This window comes from Oncorhynchus tshawytscha, linkage group LG01, assembly GCF_018296145.1.
Source record: "Oncorhynchus tshawytscha isolate Ot180627B linkage group LG01, Otsh_v2.0, whole genome shotgun sequence".
Classification (NCBI taxonomy): domain Eukaryota; kingdom Metazoa; phylum Chordata; class Actinopteri; order Salmoniformes; family Salmonidae; genus Oncorhynchus; species Oncorhynchus tshawytscha.
In genome coordinates this window covers 86,191,354-86,215,951 of record NC_056429.1, presented here as the reverse complement: position 1 = coordinate 86,215,951, position 24,598 = coordinate 86,191,354, and the positions used below count along the sequence as shown (strand labels likewise).

The window sequence follows — 24,598 nt, the reverse complement described above, 5'->3', positions numbered from 1 at the left end:
CAATGACAAGTTTGGAGGGTACTATGGTGTTAAATGCTGAGCTGTAGTCGATGAACAGCATTCTCACATAGGTCTTCCTCTTGTCCAGATGGGTTTGGGCAGTGTGCAGTGTGATTGCGATTGCGTCGTCTGTGGACCTATTTGGGCGTCAGGTAGGGTGGAGGTGATATGGTCCTTGACTAGTCTCTCAAAGCACTTCATGATGACGGAAGTGAGTGCTACGGGCGGTAGTCATTTAGCTCAGTTACCTTAACTTTCGTGGGAACAGGAACAATGGTGGCCCTCTTGAAGCATGTGGGAACAGCAGACTGGGATAAGGTGTAAGTAAACTTCCGACTTCAACTGTAGATAAATGTATGGAAAGATGCGGTGAATGTGTGAAATTGCAGTCGGTGTGTCACAAAGTAGCCCTTGATAATGACTCTCAGTTCCATCACATAAAAGTTATTGATGAAGGCGTCTTCTTTAGGTAGGCTACGTAGGAGTTTTGAACATTGGTCTGAACATTAACACGCATCACTTGCAGTACGATTTTGGAAGCATAAGGACCTTATCTTTCTTATCTGTAAACACATTTAGGCATGGTGTTCTTTACTGTAGACATGGTGTTCTTTACTGTAGGCATGGTGTTCTTTACTGTAGACATGGTGTTCTTTACTGTAGACATGGTGTTCTTTACTGTAGGCATGGTGTTCTTTACTGTAGACATGGTGTTCTTTACTGTAGACATGGTGTTCTTTACTGTAGACATGGTGTTCTTTACTGTAGACATGGTGTTCTTTACATGGTGTTCTTTAGACATGGTGTTCTTTACTGTAGACATGGTGTTCTTTACTGTAGACATGGTGTTCTTTTCTTTACTGTAGACATGGTGTTCTTTACTGTAGACATGGTGTTTCTTTACTGTAGACATGGTGTTCTTTACTGTAGACATGGTGTTCTTTACTGTAGGCATGGTGTCCTTTACTGTAGGCATGGTGTTCTTTACTGTAGACATGGTGTTCTTTACTGTAGACATGGTGTTCTTTACTGTAGACATGGTGTTCTTTACTGTAGGCATGGTGTTCTTTACTGTAGGCATGGTGTTCTTTACTGTAGGCATGGTGTTCTTTACTGTAGGCATGGTGTTCTTTACTGTAGACATGGTGTTCTTTACTGTACTGGCATGGTGTTCTTTACTGTAGACATGGTGTTCTTTACTGTAGGCATGGTGTTCTTTACTGTAGACATGGTGTTCTTTACTGTAGACATGGTGTTCTTTACTGTAGACATGGTGTTCTTTACTGTAGACATGGTGTTCTTTACTGTAGGCATGGTGTTCTTTACTGTAGACATGGTGTTCTTTACTGTAGACATGGTGTTCTTTACTGTAGACATGGTGTTCTTTACTGTAGGCATGGTGTTCTTTACTGTAGGCATGGTGTTCTTTACTGTAGGCATGGTGTTCTTTACTGTAGGCATGGTGTTCTTTACTGTGTTCTGTAGACATGGTGTTCTTTACTGTAGACATGGTGTTCTTTACTGTTGGCATGGTGTTCTTTACTGTAGGCATGGTGTTCTTTACTGTAGACATGGTGTTCTTTACTGTAGACATGGTGTTCTTTACTGTAGACATGGTGTTCTTTACTGTAGGCATGGTGTTCTTTACTGTAGACATGGTGATCTTTACTGTAGACATGGTGTTCTTTACTGTAGACATGGTGTTCTTTACTGTAGACATGGTGTTCTTTACTGTAGGCATGATGTTCTTTTGGGTGGAAAGATGTATTGGGTTTTTGCCAGACATATCGTTTTGCGCTCAGGCCAAAAAGTTATATTTTGGTCTCATCTGACCAAAAAGAAAATTAGAGATTATATTTGAAAATGTTGCATATTGTTTTGTAAAATGTATCTGTAGTAGAAGGTTAATAAAAATGAGCATTACTGTGCCTGGTTCTCCCTTTACTGCAACTTTCCCACTATATTTCAGTAGTAGTTTAGTGGGGTGGTCAGGAATTCAGGACAATATTTCAAATATGCAATATAAACAAAGTGTGCAAGTAGTAGTTCTTTTTATCTGACATATGTTGGAAGACATGTGTGATAAAGGTTTGGGAGAAATAGGATACTAATTTGAATTGTTTTCCAACCCCCTATTGTCACGGCTGTGTGGAGAGACGGACCAAGGCGCAGCCTGCTGAGTTCCACATCTTTATTTTTTGTGAAACTTACAAAACAAAAAGGAAACAAACAACGAACCGCAACATAAGAGGTGCAACAGGCACGAACTCAAAACAAGATCTCACAAAAACCAGTGGGGAAATGGCTGCCTAAATATGATCCCCAATCAGAGACAACGATAAACAGCTGCCTCTGATTGGGAACCATACCAGGCCAACATAGATATAAACACACTAGATCACCCACCCTAGGCACACCCGACCTAACCAAAATAGGCTCTCAATGGTCAAGGCGTGACACCTATTTGCACCACTTCTCTACAATGACCCATTTATGAGCCATACTAGATGCCTCTATATAGGTCTTCAACCCGAGCCAGGTTACAGTGAAGGTTTGCTCATCACTTGGAACAGTGCACTAGTGGTTGCCCTGCTCATGTTTCTAGTTTCCACAACATTTTTGAAATATAGCATCTGCATACAAGTCCAATTCAAGGGTCCCAACAAACATATTACAATAAAACCAGAATCCAACATCTTGCAACATTTTGTAGGATCATAGTCTTTATCCTACAGTAGTGTGCAGTAGGCAAAACATAGGTTATACATATTCATACATACGCGTACAACAGTAGGGTTAGATCTGACATAAATGGAAAAAACAACAACAGAGATACATCTGTGGGTATTTATTGCTTTATATTTACTGTAGAACCACACACTTTTTGTTAAAACCAGATGTGCCTAATTTCCATTTGTCTGTATATCTATGGTTGGAACTCCAGTGGTCATGGCCCAGGTCTGGAAGAGGAGAGGTCAGCCCAGGTTTCTCAGAAAGGGAGGGAGGGGGCTGATAAAGGTCTCCAGCTGCCCCTATCAGCGGCACCAGAATGGGACTCGGGTCAGGGCGGGGCGGGGCCGCGGGGGCAAGGCATAGAAGTAGAAGGTGTAAGTCCCTAACCACAGATCCAGGATAAGATTACCCCTAACTCCAAGTTTAACACTACCCATTAGGGAGTTTAAAACATAGCTGACTCTGGACTCATGGTTAGGGCAGCTTCTACATACTGTGTTTTAGAGGCAGAAGAATGATTCACCAGAAAGATGGATCTCTCTGCTAACCTAATTACAGAGCATAGGATAAGCCTGATGAATCAATGATATTATGTTATGTTTCATTTACTCAATATTTACTCAAAATTAAAAGGTCATTACAAAATAATGACATAATCATGACTAGATAACAAAATAATAACTAAATATCCAATGCTGTCAGACAGAATATGTAGATGTCTCTGGTTTGTCATCTGTTTAAATGTTTCCTCAGACTGGAACCACAGTATCTATATCCCTGAACATTGTGACCAAATCGCTTGACAAAAATCCTGCTTTTCTTGTAACATTGAGCAATGAAATCCTTTACAAGTCACATGAGCAGCTGTTCCTGGTCAAAAAGAGAATTCCATTCTAAGCTAGTTTGTTCTTTAGCGTTGTATTCAGGTCCCCAATGAGTCTTCCATTAAACTACTGCACACTACTGCTCTAACTCCTCCGCACTGGCTGGCTGTCATCATGCCAATCAATGCCCAGCTGAGCATGGCCCTGTCTGAATTTAATCAGACCCAAAAGCCCACCCACTAACACTCCCCTCTCCAGAGTACTTTCCATGCACTGAAAGTCAACCCCAGACTTCATGTCAAACCTAAATTCACAGTGTATTTTTTATTTCTTTATTTTGGGCCTGATCATTTATTGTGTTCTGTGAAGTGGATTATGGTGGAATTTATGATATTATGGCACAGCGCCATCTACTGTAAAGAGAGAGGGAGAGAGTCAGAAATCAGCATGTCAGAAATCAGCTCAATGTAATTGAAGAATCCATAGACTCTAACCACTTCTGGGAAAATTGGAAAACACTAAACAAACAACAACACAAAGAATTATCTATCCAAAATGGAGATGTATGGACAAACCACTTCTCCAATCTTTTTGGCTCTATAACAAAGAATAAAGAGCAAAAACATATACGTGATCAAATACATATCTTAGAATCAACTATTAAAGACTACCAGAACCCACTGGATTCTCCAATTACATTGAATGAGTTACAGGACAAAATAAAAACCCTTCAACCCAAAAAGGCCTGTGGTGTTGATGGTATCCTCAATGAAATGATCAAATATACAGACAACAAATTCCAATTGGCTATACCAAAACTCTTTAACATCATCCTTAGCTCTGGCATCTTCCCCAATATTTGGAACCAAGGACTGATCAGCCCAATCCACAAAAGTGGAGACAAATTTGACCCCAATAACTACCGTGGAATATGCGTCAACAGTAACCATGGGAAAATCCTCTGCATTATCATTAACAGCAGACTCGTACATTTCCTCAATGAAAACAATGTACTGAGCAAATGTCAAATTGGCTTTTTACCAAATTACCGTACAACAGACCATGTATTCACCCTGCACACCCTGATTGACAACCAAACAAACCAAAACAAAGGCAAAGTCTTCTCATGCTTTGTTGATTTCAAAAAAGCCTTCGACTCAATTTGGCATGAGGGTCTGCTATACAAACTGATGGAAAGTGGTGTTGGGGGTAAAACATATGACATTATAAAATCCATGTACACAAACAACAAGTGTGCGGTTAAAATTGGCAAAAAACACATGCATTTCTTCACACAGGGTCGTGGGGTGAGACAGGGATGCAGCTTAAGCCCCACCCTCTTCAACATATATATCAACGAATTGGCGCGGGCACTAGAAAAGTCTGCAGCACCCGGCCTCACCCTACTAGAATCCGAAGTCAAATGTCTGCTGTTTGCTGATGATCTGGTGCTTCTGTCACCAACCAAGGAGGGCCTACAGCAGCACCTAGATCTTATGCACAGATTCTGTCAGACCTGGGCCCTAACAGTAAATCTCAGTAAGACCAAAATAATGGTGTTCCAAAAAGGTCCAGTCACCAGGACCACAAATACAAATTCCATCTAGACACTGTTGCCCTAGAGCACACAAAAACTATACATACCTTGGCCTAAACATCAGCGCCACAGGTAACTTCCACAAAGCTGTGAACGATCTGAGAGACAAGGCAAGAAGGGCATTCTATGCCATCAAAAGGAACATAAATTTCAACATACCAATTAGGATTTGGCTAAAAATACTTGAATCAGTCATAGAGCCCATTGCCCTTTATGGTTGTAAGGTCTGGGGTCCGCTCACCAACCAAGACTTCACAAAATGGGACAAACACCAAATTGAGACTCTGCACGCAGAATTCTGCAAAAATATCCTCCGTGTACAACGTAGAACACCAAATAATGCATGCGGAGCAGAATTCGGCCGATACCCACTAATGATCAAAATCCAGAAAAGAGACGTTAAATTCTATAACCACTTAAAAGGAAGCGATTCCCAAACCTTCCACAACAAAGCCATCACCTACAGAGAGATGAACCTGGAGAAGAGTCCCCTAAGCAAGCTGGTCCTGGGGATATGTTCAGAAACACAAACAGACTCTGTAGGGTGTGTTTGTGTTTGTGAACAGAGCCCCAGGACAGCAGCACAATTAAACCCAACCAAATCATGAGAAAACAAAAAGATAATTACTTGACACATTGGAAAGAATTAACAAAAAAACTGAGCAAACTAGAATGCTATTTGGCCCTACACAGAGAGTACACAGTGGCAGAATACCTGACCACTGTGACTGACCCAAAATTAAGGAAAGCTTTGACTATGTACAGACTCAGTGAGCATAGCCTTGCTATTGAGAAAGGCCGCTGTAGGCAGACATGGCTCTCAAGAGAAGACAGGCTATGTGCTCACTGCCCACAAAATGAGGTGGAAACTGAGCTGCACTTCCTAACCTCCTGCCCAATGTATGACCATATTAGAGAGACATATTTCCCTCAGATTACACAGATCCACAAAGAATTCGAAAACAAATCCAATTTTGATAAACTCCCATATCTACTGGGTGAAATTCCACAGTGTGCCATCACAGCAGCAAGATTTGTGACCTGTTGCCACGAGAAAAGTGCAACCAGTGAAGAACACACACCATTGTAAATACAACCCATATTTATGCTTATTTATTTTATCTTGTGTGCTTTACCATTTGTACATTGTTAAAACACTGTATATATATATAATATGACATTTGTAATGTCTTTAGTGTAATGTTTACTGTTCATTTTTATAGTTTATTTCACTTTATATATTCACTTTATATATTATCTACCTCACTTGCTTTGGCAATGTTAACACATGTTTCCCATGCCAATAAAGCCCTTGAATTGAATTGAATTGAGAGTAAAGAGAGAGAGAGAGTACTAGAGAAAGTGTGAAGAGTGTGTGAGAGAGTGTGTGAGAGTGTGTGTGTGAGAGAAAGAGAGAGAGAGTGAGACAGAGACAGGGAGAGAGTGAGAGTGAGTGAGAGAAAGCTATAGAGAGAGAGAGAGAGAAAGAAAGAAAGCGAGAGCATGTGAGAGAGCTTGCGAGAGAGAGAGTGAGAGAGAGAGTGAGAGAGAGTGAGAGTAAGACTATTATCTACTTCACTTGCTTTGGCAATGCTTAAATTGGGAAATTGAGAGTTGAGAGAGTGAGAGAGTGAGAGACAGAGAGTGAGAGAGATACAAAGAGAGAGAGTGAGAGAGAGTGTGAGAGCGTGTGAGAGAGAGCGAGAGAGTGAGAGAGAGTGATAGAGAGTATTATCTACTTAACTTGCTTTGGCAATGCTAACATATGTTTCCCATGCCAATAAAGCCCTTAAATTGAGAAATGGAGAAATTGAGAATTGAGAGAGTGAGAGACAGTGATAGAGTGAGAGACAGCAACAGAGAGAGATAAGGTGGAAACTGTGCTGCACTTCCTAACCTCCTGCCAAATGTATGTGTCGCGCCCTGATCTCTTTCACCTGTCTTTGTGATTGTCTCCACCACCCACCTGGTGTCGCCCATCTCCCCCATTATCCCCTGTGTATTTATACCTGTGTTCTCTATTTGTCTGTTGCCAGTTCATTTTTTCTTCAATTCTACCAGTGTTTTTCCCCTTGCTCTTGCTCTTGCTCTTGCTCTTGCTCTTGCTCTTGCTCTTGTCTAGTCTTTTTACCTTTTTACCTTTCTGCCTGCCCTGACCCTGACTGCCGTCCTGTACCTTTGCCTGCCCGTGTTCGATCTAATAAACTTTTGTTACTTCGATACTGTCTGCACCTGGGTCTTATTATATATGGCTTTTTTTTTTATATTATGGCTTTTATTATTTTTTTGCTAGTCCTCCAGGTTTTGACCCTTGCCTATTTTCTCTGCACCCACCTGCCTGACCATTCTGGCTGCCCTGACCTCGAGCCTGCCTGCCACTCTGTACCTCCTGGACTCTGTACCCACCTGCCTGACCATTCTGGCTGCCCTGACATCGAGCCTGCCTGCCACTCTGTACCTCCTGGACTCTGTACCCACCTGCCTGACCATTCTGGCTGCCCTGACCTTGAGCCTGCCTGCCACTCTGTACCTCCTGGACTCTGCACCCACCTGCCTGACCATTCTGGCTGCCCTGACCTCGAGCCTGCCTGCCACTCTGTACCTCCTGGACTCTGTACCCTCCTGCCTGACCATTCTGGCTGCCCTGACCTCCAGCCTGCCTGCCACTCTGTACCTCCTGGACTCTGAACTGGTTTTGACCTTTTGCCTGTTCTCTTGCCTACCCCATTTGGATTGATTAATAACTATCAAAGACTCAAACCATCTGCCTCCCGTGTCTGCATCTGGGTCTCGCCTTGTGCACTTACAGTTGTAGGCGGTGAGGACCACGAGGGGGAGAGACACTGAGACACAGAGAGTGTGAGACAGAGAAAGGTTTCAAACAGCTGGAGGATCAAGCTTTTAGAAAAATACAAATATTTCACCTTTATTTAACCAGGTAGGCCAGTTGAGAACAAGTTCTCATTTACAACTGCGACCTGGCCAAGATAAAACAAAGCAGTGCGACAAACACAACAGCACAGAGTTTCACATAAACAAACGTACAGTCAATAACACAATATAAAAATCTATGTACAGAGTGTGCAATTGTAGGAGATTAGGGAGGTAAGGCAATAAATAGGCCATAGAGGCAAAATAATTACAAATTAGTAATAGATGTGTGATAGATGTACAGATGATGATGTGCAGGTAGAGATACTGGGGTGCAAAGAGCAAGAAGATAAATAACAATATGGGAATGTGGTAGTTGGATGTGCTATTTACAGATTGACTGTGTACAGTTACAGTGATCGGTAAACTGTTCTGACAGCTGATGCATAAGTTAGAGAGGGAGATACAGTATAAGACTCTGGCTTCAGTGATTTTTGAAAATTGTTCCAGTCATTGTCAGCAGAGAACTGGAAGGAAAGGAGGCCAAAGTAGGTGTTGGCTTTGGGATGACCCGTGAAATATACCTGCTGGAGCGCGTGCTATGGAGGAATGTTGCTATGGTGACCAGTTAGCTGAGATAAGGCGGGGCTTTACCTAGCATGAACTTATAGATGACCTGGATCCAGTGGGTTTAGCGACGAATATGTAGTGAGGGCCAGCCAACGAGAGCATACAGGTCGCAGTGGTGGGTAGTATAAGAGGCTTTGGTGACAAAACGGATGGTACTGTGATAGACTACATCCAGTTTGCTGAGTAGAGTGTTGGAGGCTATTTTGTAAATGACATCGCCAAAGTCGAGGATCGGTAGGATAGTCAGTTTTATGAGGGTATGTTTGCCAGCAAGAGTGAAGGAGGCTTTGTTGCGAAATATGAAGCCGATTTTAGATTTAATTTTGGATTGGAGATGCTTAATGTGAGTCTGGAAGGAGAGTTTACAGTCTATCCAGACACCTAGGTATTTGTAGTTGTCCACATATTCTAAGTCAGAACCGTCCTGAGTAGTGATGCTAGACGGGCAGGAGGGTGTGGGCAGCAATCGGTTGGAGAGCATGCATTTAGTTTGACTAGCATTTATAAGCAGTTGGAGGACTCAGAAGGGCATTGAAGCTCGTTTGGAGGTTTGTTAGCACAGTGTCCAAAGAAGGGCCAGATGTGTACTGAATGTGGTCGTCTGCGTAGAGTTGGATCAGAGAATCACCAGCAGCAAGAGCGACATCATTGATATATATATATATATATACAGAGAAAATAGTCAGACCGAGAATTTAACCCTGTGGCACCCCCATAGAGATTGCCAGAGGTCCGGACAACAGGCCCTCCGATTTGACACACTGAACTCTATCTGAGAAGTAGTTGGGTAACCAGGCAAGGCAGTCATTTGAGAAGCCAAGGCTGTTGAGTCTGCCGATGAGAATGTGGTGATTGAACAGAGACTGTCAAAACTAACTCTGGGAAACACATAAAGACTGATGCCTAGCTTCTAGATATTTCAAAACGAATGCTTCAAAATGCATGCTTCAATTGTTCTAATTCCCCCATGGTTTTAGACCTCATAAAAATTATTTAGATATAACCAATGATTTATATATACACTAGATGACTTACAGGGGGCACTGTTTTGAAGCCATCCCTCCATTTTAGTACCCCCTATTGTAAAAAATATTTTGGAAGCTGTAAAAATGCATTTATTAATTTACACATCTGTTTTTGCCACATGCATTGTATTACAGACACCTTGATGCATACTTTTAAATTATTTTAGGTGAGCTGAATTTCCAATACATAATTGTTATAAAATATATACATAATTTTTTCCTTGAGACATTTAATTGAAATACTGTAGAATTCCATTAATTCATTCCGATGGAGGACTGCCAATATGGCCGACCGGTGGTTTCAAAACCTCTCATTGGCCTCATTGTTTTCTTTAAAAACTGCTGGGTTATTGATGCTGGGTGCTGGGTTATTGTAGATGGTTTATTAAGATATAACTCAGTGGGACAGATCAGAAGACTGGAGGCATGGCTTAGCCTATGCATATCCAAATGTAACTCAATCTCTGGATACAAATTTGAGATCAGAATATTAAATGTGTGAAAACATTAGAGGAAAGTTGAACTTTGCCATGTACAAACTTAAGTTTGTCAACATCATCAACAGGAATTACATTTACTCTTACAGGTGGCCAAAAATAATTATCTGAAAGCCATGGCCCTAATAGGCCACGCCTCCTCAAAATAACCTATGGATTTCATAAAAAGGATCCACATTCTGGGTCAACCCCATGTCTGGGTAATCTCAACAACACAATATGTTGGGTTATTCACGCAGTCCAACTGGCTGGGTCAAAATAACCCCGCGTGTTTTCTGTCCAATATTTACCCAGAGCTGGGTTACCAAATAACCCAAATTGGGTTGTTTCTAATATAGCATTGCCTGCCCTGCCCGTGGCTCGTAATGCTACCAGGATGGGTACAATAATGAGCCCACTGGACTCATCAACCTGTATGGAGAAAGATGACAATCATGAGATGTGAGTCCTGCAACATGATACTGTTATTAAAAAACAAGACTTTCATGAGTAAAATGCATCTCACTTTATTTCATTGCTGATGGAAGTTTCTGTAGTACCTTTCTGGTCAAGGTCTAAATTTTGTTGCTTTTTTTAAGGGCCTTAAAAGTATTGCACTTGATATGGAATAGGGTGCCATTTGGGATTCAAAACAAAGTGCAGTTACAATGAGTGTCCAGCAGGTGACATCATTGTGTTAAGACTTCCAAGTCCTTGACTCAGACCTCTAGGTCAGCTTTTGCTCTGTCAACATACTGTCATTCTATCTGTAATTGAATTATAAGAATTGCAAGTGAACAAGACCTATTACATGAATGGAGACTGCTCTCTGTCATACAAACAACCACAATATAAAATCAAAAGCAAATAAATGAGTATTTGTCACATGCGCCGAATACAACAGATGTAGACTTTACTGTGAAATGCTTACTTTCGAGCCCATTCGCAAGTAAAAAAAGTTATTTAAAAAAGCACAAAAAAAGGGAATAGTAACACAATAAAATAACATATCTATTTTAGTCATTTATCAGACGCTCTTATCCAGAGCAACTTGCAGTAGTGAGTGCATACATTTTCATACTGGTCCCCCATGGAAATCAAACCCACAGCGTTGCAAGTGCCACGCTCTACCCACTGAGCTACATGGGACAAACAATGTTTTACATTTGAGTCGTTTAGCAGATGTGACTTACTGTAGTGAGTGTATATATTTTTGTACTTTTTTTGCTTGTTCCCAGTGCGAATCAAACCCATTGCAAGCACCATGCTCTACCAACTGAGCAACACAGGACTAGATACAAGGAGCACCGGTAGCGAGTCAATGTGCAGGGGCACGAGGTAGTTGAGGTCATTGAGGTAATATGTAGGTAGGGGTAAAAGTAGCTAGGCACTCAGAACAGATAATAAACAGAGTAGCAGCAGCGTATGAAAAGAGTGTGAAAGAGTGTTGTTTTGTTTCTGCATGTCACCTTGCCTGGTTCCAATGACTCAGACGCTTAGACTAGTGCGCGCGTGTATGTGTGTGTGTGTGTGTGTGTGTGTGTGTGTGTGTGTGTGTGTGCGTGTGTGTGTATGTATATGAGTGTGTTGGAGTGTCAGTGTAGTATGAGTGTGTGGGTAGAGGCCAGTGAGTGTGCATAGAGCCAGTGCATGAGAGTCAATGCAACAACAAAAAAGGGAGTCAATGCAAATAGTCCGGCTTGACATTTGATTAATTGTTCAGCAGTCTTATGGCTTCGGGGTAGAAGCTGTTCAGGAGCCTTTTGGTCCTAGACTTGGAGATCTTGTACCATTTGCCATGAGATAGCAGAGAGAACAGTCTATGACTGAGTCTATGGCTCGAGTCTTTGACAATTTTTAGGGCCTTCCTCTGACACGCCTAGTATAGTGGTTCTGGATGTCAGGAAGCTTGGTCCCAGTGATGTACTGAGCTGTACGCACTACCCTCTGTAGCGCCTTGTCAAGCAGTTGCCATACCAAGCAGTTATACAGCCAGTCAAGATGCTCTCAATGTTGCAGCTGTAGAACTGTTTGAGGATCTGAGGATCCATGCCAAATCTTTTCAGTCTCTTGAGGGGGAAGCGGTGTTGTCGTGCCCTCTTCTAGACTGTGTTGGTGTGATTGGACCATGATAGACCCTTAGTGATGTGGACACAGAGCAAATATGATCAATAACTTGATTCATCCACAGTGTTATCAAATTGCAGAGCATCAGCTGGTGACTGGTTGTACAGCGAGGGTAAACCAATTAATGTTGCAGGATGTGGCAGAGAGGTATTTTCCTCTACCTATCCTAAGGGGCTATATCAAACACAAACTGCAAGTGGAATGTCAAAGAATTACCCATCAAACTAGATAATATCTTATTTTGTAAATTTAGAAAATTTCCCCTCCCTGCTCCTCTGCCCCAACATCCTCCTTTTCCTCCTGCTGCACAAGCAGAAGTTACGGGCGCCTAGCGGCAGTATGAGTGGTGGCATACTGGCTACTTTTTTAGTTGTACGTCATCTCTCACGGTCAGGGTCAGGGTCAAGGAAAAGGTCAGGGATAGGGACAGGGTCAGGTAAAGGGTCAAGGGTCAGGGAAGGGTTCAGTTTGGTTGTTTTCAGGAGGCTTACAACACAGATGTTAGCAGCAGAACAAACTCCAATCACAGGTAAATAATAGTTACATTGTTACAACAGCAGAACAAACTCCAATCACAGGTAAATAATAGTTACATTGTTACAAGAGCAGAACAAACTCCAATCACAGGTAAATAATAGTTACATTGTTACAACAGCAGAACAAACTACAAATCACAGGTAAATAATAGTTACATTGTTACAACAGCAGAACAAACTACAAATCACAGGTAAATAATAGTTACATTGTTACAACAGCAGAACAAACTCCAATCACAGGTAAATAATAGTTACATTGTTACAACAGCAGAACAAACTACAAATCACAGGTAAATAATAGTTACATTGTTACAACAGCAGAACAAACTCCAATCACAGGTAAATAATAGTTACATTGTTACAACAGCAGAACAAACTACAAATCACAGGTAAATAATAGTTACATTGTTACAACAGCAGAACAAACTACAAATCACAGGTAAATAATAGTTACATTGTTACAACAGCAGAACAAACTCCAATCACAGGTAAATAATAGTTACATTGTTACAACAGCAGAACAAACTCCAATCACAGGTAAATAATAGTTACATTGTTACAACAGCAGAACAAACTCCAATCACAGGTAAATAATAGTTACATCGTTACAACATGTTAGCTAGCTAACTAGTGAACTGATTTACATCATCTACATTTGCTATGATCAGCTGATACTCCCCTATATCCCCTTTCGGTGAGTAGTAGGCTAGGTAGCTTGCTTAAAGAATGTTTTTGCTGAAAAGAAAAATACTCAAATAATATTTTTTGAAATTTGTCTATGAGCAGTAGAGAATTAAGAAAGTAAGGAATTTGAGGTAAAATTGTTGTTGTTGTTGCATGTGTGTGTGTGTTGGGGGGTCCACTTTGAGCACCTGCCCATCCAAAGTCTGTGAACGGCCCTGCCTGACATGCACAGACAGAAAGGAAGGATGTTGGTGACTGATCCATAGGAGATGAACCCTGACCTCTATCATGCAGTGGGACATAGAACATTCAGTGTGTAAACACACACACACACAATCAGTGGTGAGAGCGTGCCGTGCATACTCTTAGCTCTTCCTGTCACTCTTCCTGTGAGTGTTCCTGCACCATAGAGGGATTGTGAAGGAGGGGGGGGAGATGAGGACTGAGCAACAGCCAGCTTTCCTCTAATCAAGATGATTATCTCTCTCTCTCTCTCTCTCTCTGCTCTCCTCCCCACCCTCTCTCGAAATGTCAATTCATTTCAAAAGGGCTTTATTTGCATAAGAAATATACTGTACGTTTACATTGTCAAAGCAGGTGAAATAAACAATAAACATCTGTCTCTGTTTCTCCCTCAACTCAATTAAATTCAATGTCAATTTAAGAGCTTTATCAGCAATGGAAACCTACGTTAACATTGCCAAAGCAAGTGAACTAGATAATAAACAAAAGTGAAATAAACAGTACAAATTAACAGTAAACATTAAAAAGTTCCAAAAGAATAAAGATATTACAAATGTCATATTATATGCAAATAGTTGAAGTACAAAAGGGAAAATAAATAAACATAAATATGGGTTATATTTACAATGGTGTTTGTTCTTCACTAGTTGCCCTTTTCTTGTGGTAACAGGTCACAAATATTGCTGCTGTGATGGCACACTGTGGTATTTCACCCAATTTTTGTTTTCTCATGATTTGGTTAGGTCTAATTGTGTTGCTGTCCTGGGGTGTGTTTGTGTTTGTGAACAGAGCCCCAGGACCAGCTTGCTTAGGGTACTCTTCTCCAGGTTCATCTCTCTGTAGGTGATGGCTTTGTTGTGGAAGATTTGGGAATCGCTTCCTTTTAGGTGGTTGTAGAAATTAACGTCTCTTTTCTGGATTTTGATAATTAGCGGGTATCGGCCTAATTCTTCTCTGTATGCTCTGCATGCACTATTTGGTGTTTTACATTGTACACTGAGGCCATTTTTTGCAGAATTCTGCATGCAGAGTCTGAATTTGGTATTTGTCCCATTTGGTGAATTCTTGGTTGGTGAGCAGACCCCGGACCTCACAACCATAAAGGGAAATGGATTCTAAAACTGATTCAAGTATTTTTAGCCAGGTCCTAATTGGTATGTCAAATTTTATGTTCCTTTTGATGGCATAGAATTCCCTTCTTGTCTTGTTTCTCAGCTCGTTCACAACTTTGTGAAAGTTACCTGTGGCACTGATATTTAGGCCGAGGAATGTATAGTTTTTTGTGTGCTCTAGGGCAACGGTGTCGAGATAGAATTTGTATTTGTGGTCCTGACATCTGGACCTTTTTTGTAACACCATTATTTTTGTCTTACTGTGATTTACTGTCAGAGCCCAGGTCTGGCAGAGTCTGTGCAGAAGATCTAGGCGCTACTGTAGGCCCTCCATGGTTGGAGACAGAAGCACCAGATCATCAGCAAACAGTAGACATATGACTTCAGATTCTAGTAGGGTGAGGCCGGGTGCTGCAGACTGTTCTAGTGCCCTCGCCAATTCGTTGATATATACGTTGAAGAGGGTGGGGCTCAAGCTGCATTCCTGTCTCACCCCACGGCCCTGTGGAAAGAAATGTGTGTGTTTTTTTGCCAATTTTAACCGCACACTTGTTGTTTGTGTACATGGATTTCATAACATCGTATGTTTTTCCCCCAACACCACTTTCCATCAATTTGTACAGCAGACCCTCATAACAAATTGAGTCGAAAGATTTTTTGAAATAAAAAAAGCATCAAATCAAATCACATTTTATTGGTCACATACCAGTGTTTAGCAGATGTTACTGCGGGTGTAGCGAAATGCTTGTGCTTCTAGCTCTGGCATTGCAGTATTATATAACAAGTAATATCTAACAATTTCACAACATATACCCAATACTCAAAAAGTAAAGGAATGGAATTAAGAATGTATGGACGAGCAATGTCAGCGCGGCATTTCTCTTTTTTAACCTTTATTTAACTAGGCAATTCAGCTAAGAACAAATTCTTGTTTTACAATAACGGGCTGACTCCGGCCAAACCCGGCCAACGCTGGGCCAATTGTGCGCCGTCCTACGGGACTCCCAATCACAGCCGGTTGTGATATAGCCTGGAATTGAACAAGGGTCTGTAGTGACATCTCTAGCACTAAGATGCAGTGCCTTAGACTGCTGCGCCTCTCAGGAGCCCAAAGACTAAGATACAGTAGAATAGTATAGAATACAGTATACACATGAGGTGAGTAATGCAAGATAAGTAAACATTATTAAAGTGACTAGTGTTCTATTTATTAAAGTGACCAGGGATTTCAAGTCTCTGTATATAGGCAGCAGCTAGTGATGGCTATAGTGATGGCTATTTAACAGTCTGATGGCCTTGAGATAGAAACTGTTTTTCAGTCTCTAGGTCCCATCTTTTATGCACCTGTACTGATCTCGCCTTCTGGATGATAGCGGGGTGAACAGGCAGTGGCTTGGGAGGTTGTTGTGCTTGATGATCTTTTTGGCGTTCCTGTGACATTGGGTGCTGTAGGTGTCCTGAAGGGTTGGTAGTTTGCCCCCTGTGATGAATTGGGCAGACCGCACAACCCTCTGGAGAGCCCTGCATTTGCGGGCGGTCCAGTTGCCATACCAAGTGGTGATACAACCCGACAGGATGCTGTCAATTGTGCATCTGTAAAAGTTTGTCAGGGTTTTAGGTGCCAAGCCAAATTTCTTCAGCATCCTGAAGTTGAAGAGGTGCTGTTGTGCCTTCTTCACCTCACTGTCTGTGTGGGTGGACCATTTCAGTTTGTCAGTGATGTGTACACCGAGGAACCTGAAGCTTTCCACATTCCGTCGATGTGAATAAGGGGGGTGCTCCCTCTGCTGTTTCCTGAAGTCCACAATCATCTCCTTTGTTTTTCACACTCTCAGAGCACTCTCCTCCTCCCTGTAGGCTGTCTCGTCATTGTTGGTAATCAAGACTACTACTGTTGTGTTGTCTGCAAACTTTACTGGCCCAACTCTCTAACCACTAGGCTACCTACCGCCCAAAAACAAAATACTGCAAAGTTTCCTAAGACCTAGAAGCGAGGCAGCCCCTCTCTGTCGGCGCCATTTTCAGATATGTGGTTTCCAGTTTGCATAAATTCCAGTGACGTGCTTCGAGGGCCGTCGTGGTATCGGCTTGAGGGTGATATACACGGCCGTGACTATAACCAAGGAAAATTATCTTGGGAGATAATATGGTCGGCATTTGATTGTGAGTTATTTTAGGTCGGGTGAACAAAAGGACTTGAGTTCCTGTATGTTGTCACAATTACACCACGAGTCGTTAATCATGAAACATACACCCCTGCCCTTCTTCTACCCGGAGAGATATTTATTCCTGTTTGAGCGATGAACTGAGAATCCAACTGGCTGGACTGACAGACAGTATATCCCGAGAGAGCCATGTTTATGTGAAACAGAGTATGTTACAATTCCTGATGTCTCTCTGGAAAGAAACCCTTGCCCTGAGCTTGTCAACTTTATTATCCAGAGACTGAACATTAGCGAGTAAGATACTCGGAAGCGGTGGGTGGTGTGCGCGCCTCCTAAGTCGGACTAGAAGACAACTCCAAGCCCCTCTCCTCCTCCGGCGTTGTTTTGGGTCAGCCTCTGGAATCAGTTCAATTGCCCTGGGGAGTGTGAACAAAGAATCTGCTTCGGGAAAGTCATATTCCTGGTCGTAATGCTAGTAGTGCTGGTGAGTTACCGCCACTCTGATATCCAATAGTTCTTCCCAGCTTTATGTAGTAGGGGCTTTATTGGCATGGGAAACGTGTTAACATTGCCAAAGCAAGTGAGGTAGATCATTTACAAAAGTGGAATAAACAATAAATATTAACAGTAAACATTACACATGCAGATGTTTCAAAACAATAAAGACATTACAAATGTCATATTATATATATATATACAGTGTTGTAACAATGTAAAAATGGTTAAAGTACACAAGGGAAAATAAATATGGGTTGTATTTACAATGGTGTTTGTTCTTCACTGGTTGCCCTTTTCTCGTGGCAACAGGTCACAAATCTTGCTGCTGTGATGGAACACTGGTATTTCACCCAGTAGATATGGGAGTTTATCAAAATTGGGTTTGTTTTTGAATTCTTTGTTGATCTGTGTAATCTGAGGGAAATTATGTGTCTCTAATATGGTCATACATTGGGCAGGAGGTTAGGAAGTGCAGCTCAGTTTCCACCTCATTTTGTGGGCAGTGTGCACATAGCTTGTCTACTCTTGAGAGCCATGTCTGCCTACGTCGACCTTTCTCAATAGCAAGGCTATGCTCACTGAGTCTGTACATAGTCAAAGCTTTCCTTAAGTTTGGGTCAGTCACAGTGGTCAGGTATTCTGCCACGGTGTACTCTCTGTTTAGGGCCAAATAGCATTCTAGTTTGCTCAGTTTTTTTGTTCATTCTTTCCAATGTATCAAGTAATTATCGTTTTCTTTTCTCATGATTTGGTTGGGTCTAATTGTGTTGCTGTCCTGGGGCTCTGTGGGGTCTGTTTGTGTTTGTGAACAGAGCCCCAGGACCAGCTTGTTTAGGGGACTCTTCTCCAGGTTCATCTCTCTGTAGGTGATGGCTTTGTTATGGAAGGTTTGGGAATCGCTTCCTTTTAGGTGGTTGTAGAATTTAACGTCTCTTTTCTGGATTTTGATCATTTGTGGGTATCGGCCTAATTTTGCTTTGCATGCATTATTTGGTGTTCTACGTTGTACATGGAGGATATTTTTGCAGAATTCTGCATGCAGAGTCTCAATTTGGTGTTTGTCCCATTTTGTAAAATCTTGGGTGGTGAGCAGACCCCAGACCTGACAACCATAAAGGGCATTGGGCTCTATGACTGATTCAAGTAATTTTAGCCAGATCCTAATTGGTATGTTGAATTTTATGTTCCTCCCTCTCTCTCTCTCTAACTGTGTCCGCTGCCTGGTCTCTCATAGTGAGAGGTGAGTTGAGGCGGGACCTAGTTTTCTGTGTAACCTGGTGACCTCAGTATCTCTAAGGTGATGACTCATCTCATGGTCCGCCTATTTGCGGACCATGAGAGTTAGTCAATGTGTTAGTCATTCATCAAAAACACAAACCCACACAACCCACTTTGAAAGCTAAAAATAGACTTTGAACATTAAGGAAGGTGGGACCCAAAAACAAATAACAAGAATTTAGCCTGGAGCTATGTCCTTTAAAGAGATGTATTTAGAGCTCTCTCAGGTGTTAGTAACATTGTTGAACCACATGTTCCATTACCTATAATTGGTGGCTCATACTTGGTGGTTGGGTCCAGCCCTTTCTTTTTGGATTAACCCTATAGTTTCAGGTTGTTATACTGCATAGGAACACTAAGGATAAGGGTCTAGAAAGCTATAGCAAACTTTTCTTTGTACAATAACTCTTAGAATGGAAGAATCAAATCTAATTTGCAACAACAAAAAGATCTCAATGTGTTTTGCTCCACTATATCGTGTAAACCTTCCCTCCATTTTGACCAACACAGATGGGACTGAAAGCTCATTTGTTCTGTCTGCATTTTCATCAGCCTATTCAAACGGGAAGTGGCCTTTTGAATTTCCTGCACATAGTTTAGGGCTCACACAGGCTACAAAACAATTATAAAGGAGGAAAAAGCCTGCCTTGTAAAAGTTATTACACGGCTAAGTTAGCCTTTCAATGAGTGTGCTTGGGTGCATGCGCTGCATGTGCATGTGTTGCAGGAAATCCTGTTTACTGTAGAACAAGCTGAGCAGGGAGGTAGCAAGAGCCAACCACTCTGTAGATTAGAATGTGTTCTTTGATGACTAATTGTAGTCTCTCTCTCTCTCTCTCTCTCTCTCTCTCTCTCTCTCATTTCATTCAATGGGCTTTATTTGCATGGTAAATATATGTTTACATTGCCAAAGCAAGTGCACTAGACACTAAACAAAAGGGAAAAAATGTACAGTAAACATTATACTCACAAAGGAATAGAGACATTTCAAATGACATCTTATGGCTATATACAGTGTTGTAACAGTGTTGTAACAATGTGCAAATAGTTCATTTAAAAAAAATAAAGTAATAAAAAAAATATGGGTTGTATTTACTATGCTGTTTGTTCTTCACTGGTTGCCCTTTTCTCGTGGCAACAGGTCACACATTTTGCTGTTGTGATTGCACACTGTGGTATTTCACCCAATAGATATAGGAGTTGATCAAAATTGGATTTGTTTTCAATTTTTTGTGGGTCTGTGTAATCTGTTAGGCCCATCAACCAATGGCCTGGCAGACCATGAAACATGGCTAAAAGCATTTTGTGTCGAAGAACAGTGCACCAATGCTTGAACAGCTTCCTGGTATCCTACAGGAACACGCCTCATGCAACCACCAAAGCTTCGCCTGCATCACTACTCATAAAGAGAGACCTATGCACAAGATTCAACCTACTCAACCCTCAGAAAGCAAAGGAGAAGTCAACAGGAGAGTCAAGTCAAACGTTGTGAACTGAGCGCGAAGGACAGAGCTTTCAATCCTGGAGAAAATGTGTTAGCTAGGAACTACTTTGAAGGACTGAAGTACATAATTTGCAAATAAATTCATTAAAAATCCTACAATGTAATTTTCTGGATTTTTTTTCTCATTTTGTCTGTCATAGTTGAAGTGTACCTAAGATGGAAATTACAGGCCTCTCTCATCTTTTTAAGTGGGAGAACTTGCACAATTGGTGGCTGACTAAATACTTTTTTGCCCCACTGTAGGTTTCTGGTACAGTCATTGCTCAGACTGGTCCTGTCTCCTACACTGTCGAGACTGTCATCTGAAAAAGGCACAAAGTTACTGACAAATAAAGCAACACTGTCAGAACCACAGCTCAATAACAAGGCTCACTGAGTCTATACATCGTCAAAGCTTTCCTTCATTTTGGGTCTGTCACAGTGGTCAGGTATTCTGCCACTGTGTACTCTCTGTTTGGGGCTAAATAACATTATTGTTTGCTCTGTTTTCTTGTTAATTATTTCCAGTGCCCAGGGCCCAAGGACCAGCTTGCTTAGGGGATTCTTCTCCATGTTCATCTCTCTGTAGGTGATGGCTTTGTTATGGAAGGTTTGGGAATCGCTTCCTTTTAGGTGGTTGTGGAATTTAACAGCTCTTTTTTGAATTTTGACAATTAGCGGCTATCAACCTAATTCTGCTCTGCATGCATTATTTGGTGTTTTACATTGTACTTAGTACATTCATCTTCAGATAGCTAGGTGAGACAACCACTTATTACAGTTAGTTCATTCATCTTCAGATAGCTAGGTGAGACAACCACATCATCTAATAATACATGGATGTGGTTGTGTAATAGAATACTGTACGGTAGTCCCTTGCACATCTGGATGATTTCATCTTGTCCCTTCTGTCATCACTGGCCCAAGTATTTTATGGATCTGGCCGTAGGCAGTTAGGCCATGAGTCTGGCTGCTCGTGATGACATGACCATACACTACTCAACAGACCAGAGCCAAAAAACCCTGATTACAGTGTGTGTGTGTGTGTGTGTGTGTGTGTGTGTGTGTGTGCGTGCGGATGTGTGTGTGTGGGTCACACACATCGACAATGGCTGAGAAACCGGGTAAAGCATGACAGATCCAGCACTCCCCTCTGCTCCCGCTCTTTGACCTCTGACCTCTGTTAGTCTGGGAGTCTTTATTCCTCTAGTTTCAGCTCTGCTCCACTGGGCTGACTAACCTGTTCAAAAGGTACCAGCAGCTCTGTCCCGTACATCACAGACATGGCCCTCCAACCACCAGAGAGCCATAACGCATTAGAAACTGAGATTTCTCTCTGTTCTGGCTGATTTACTAAGCAGTGTCCCTGTAAATCTACAGGACGTACCATACAGACAGCGGAGGGTTAGTTATGGTATTTCAGTGTTTGTGTATACATTCTGGTTCAACAGTTGAAGTCGGAGGTTTTACATACACTTTAGCCAAATACATTTAACTCAGTTTTTCACAATTCCTGACATTTAATCCTGGTAAAAAAATTATTGTTTTAGGTCAGCTAGGATCACCACTTTATTTTAGGAATGTGAAATGCCAGAATAATTGTAGAGAGAATGATTTATTTCAGCTTTTATTTCTTTCATCACATTCCCAGTGGGTCAGAAGTTTACATACACTCAATTAGATGTTGCTTCGATATATCCACATCATTTTCCTCCTCATGATGCCATCTATTTTATGAAGTGCACTAGTCCTTTCTGCAGCAAAGCACGCCCACAACATGATGCTGCCACCCCCATGCTTCACGGTTGGGATGGTGTTCTACGGCTTGCAAGCCCACCCCTTTTTCCTCCAAACATAACGATGGTCATTATGGCCAAACAGTTCTATTTTTGTTTCATCAGACCAGAGGACATTTCTCCAAAAAGTCTGATCTTTGTCCCCATGTCCAGTTGCAAAACAGTTGCTTTTTAATGGCGGTTTTGGAGCAGTGGCTTCTTACTTGCTGAGCGGCCTTTCAGGTTATGTCGATATAGGGCTTGTTTTAATGTGGATATAGATAGTTTCGTACCTCTTTCCTCCAGCATCTTCACAAGGTCCTTTGCTGGTGGTCTGGGATTGAATCACACTTTCTGGGATTGAATCACACCAAAGTACGTTCATCTTTAGGAGACAGAAAGCGTCTCCTTCCTGAGCGGTATGACGGCTGCGTGGTCCCATGGTGTTTATACTTGCGTACCATTGTTTGTACAGATGAACGTGGTTCCTTCAGGCGTTTGGAAATTGCTCCCACAGATGAACCAGACTTGTGAAGGTCTACATTTTTCTTTCTGAGGTCTTGGCTGATTTCTTTTGATTTTCCCATGATGTCAAGCAAAGAGGCACTAAGTTTGAAGGTAGGCCTTGAAAAAACCTCCACAGGTACACCTCCAATTGACTCCAATTGACTCAAATGAAGCTTCTAAAGCTATCACATAATTTTCTGGAATTTGACTTGTGTCATGCACAAAGTAAACGTCCTAACCGACATGCCAAAACTATAGTTTGTTAACAAGACATTTGTGGAGTGGTTGAAAAACAATTTTTAATGAGTCCAACCTAAGTGTATGTAAACTTCTGACTTCAACTGTATGTATGTGTGTGTGTGTGCACCCATGCTGCAGCAGCCCCAGTTGCCCAGCTCTCTGCTGCCAGAGCTGTTTCCTGCTCAGAGCTGCTGCTCAGGCGGGAGGAAGCGCTCGTGCCACAGTGTGTTACCGAGCAACAGGCATCTCAGAGCAGGTCGCAGGGATGAACCTGAATGCACACACACACACACACACACACATATATGCAGTATATAGGCACCCATAGCATGCACACACACACACACACACACACACATATGCAGTATATAGGCACCCATAGCATGCACACACACACACACACACACACACGGTCCTGTGGGTAAATATTCTAGGATGTAGGGATTTTTAAATCAACTGTTGGAAGTCTCCCTGGTCGTTTGTAGTTAGGTTCTGACAGAACTTTCACAAGGTCAACCTGACGACAGGATTTTTTGGGCCTGTCTTCATAGGGTAATACTACAACATCCTGTTGGGAGAACAGAAATCATCCTTGAACAAAGGGAGAAAATCTTCCTTGAACACAGGGAGAAAATCTTCCTTTATCACAGGAGACTAAACCTTCCTTGAACACAGGCAGAAAATCCTCCTTGAACACAGGCAGAAAATCCTCCTTGAACACAGGCAGAAAATCCTCCTTGAACACAGGCAGAAAATCCTCCTTGAACACAGGCAGAAAATCCTCCTTGAACACAGAGAGAAAACCTTCCTTTAACACAGGGAGAAAATCCTACTTTAACACAGGGAGGTGTTCAAGGAGGATTTTCTCCCTGTGTTCAAGGAGGATTTTCTCCCTGTGTTCAAGGAGGATTTTCTCCCTGTGTTCAAGGAGGAGTTTCTCCATGTGTTCAAGGAGGAGTTTCTGCCTGTGTTCAAGGAGGAGTTTCTGCATGTGTAATTAAAGGAGGAAATGGTGAAGTCATCCTCCCCTCCTGATATTCCCATCCGGAAGTTTGTCCATCCTGCAGGAGGAATGCTAATGAATTTCAGGAAGGAGGTGGGAAAACACAAATACACACACAGGCCATGTCCAAAATCTGTCTGGCCTACTGAAACATAGTGTACTAAATCAAATCAAATGTTATTGGTCTCATACACATATTTATCAGATGTAGGGAAATGCTAATGTTTCCAGCTCCAACAGTGCAGTAATATCTAGTAAAACACAATACACACAAATCTCCAAAATAAATAAAACATCAGGATGAGCAATATATATGATGGTGTGTATAGACAAAATGGACAGTTATATGAATAGAAAAGGTGTGTGCAGCAGTAGTTACAGTTGAAGTCGGAGGTTTACATACACTTAGGTTGGAGTTATTGAAACTCGTTTTAAACGCGCTTCCTCCTGCATGAGCAGCAGCTCTGAGCAGGAAACAGCTCTGGCAGCAGAGAGCTGGGCAACTGGGGCTGCTGCAGCATGGGTACACACACACACACACACACACAGTTGAAGTCAGAAGTTTACATACACTTAGGTTGGACTCATTAAAAATTGTTTTTCAACCACTCCACAAATTTCTTGTTAAACAAACTATAGTTTTGGCAAGTCGGTTACGACATCTACTTTGTGCATGACAAGTAATTTTTCCAACAATTGTTTACAGACAGATTTTTTCACTTATAACTCACTGTATCACAATTCCAGTGGGTCAGTGTAACGGTTTTCTTCTGGTGAAAGAGAGGCGGACC

General features: G+C 41.8%; 1 protein-coding gene across 1 annotated transcript in view; it reads right to left on the bottom strand.

Annotated features, from left to right (window-relative positions):
• Positions 1 to 3,035: 3,035 nt before the first annotated feature.
• The window catches only part of LOC121847437 (GATA zinc finger domain-containing protein 14-like), a 66,774-nt gene continuing 45,211 nt past the window's right edge, over positions 3,036 to 24,598 (bottom strand). Inside the window, exons 3-4 of the mRNA XM_042328437.1 lie at positions 7,962 to 7,997; positions 3,036 to 3,115 (exon numbers count right to left, since the gene is read on the bottom strand). Of these exons, the coding sequence (XP_042184371.1) occupies positions 3,036 to 3,115; positions 7,962 to 7,997 (116 nt within the window). The remainder of the gene's footprint in view (positions 3,116 to 7,961; positions 7,998 to 24,598) is intronic.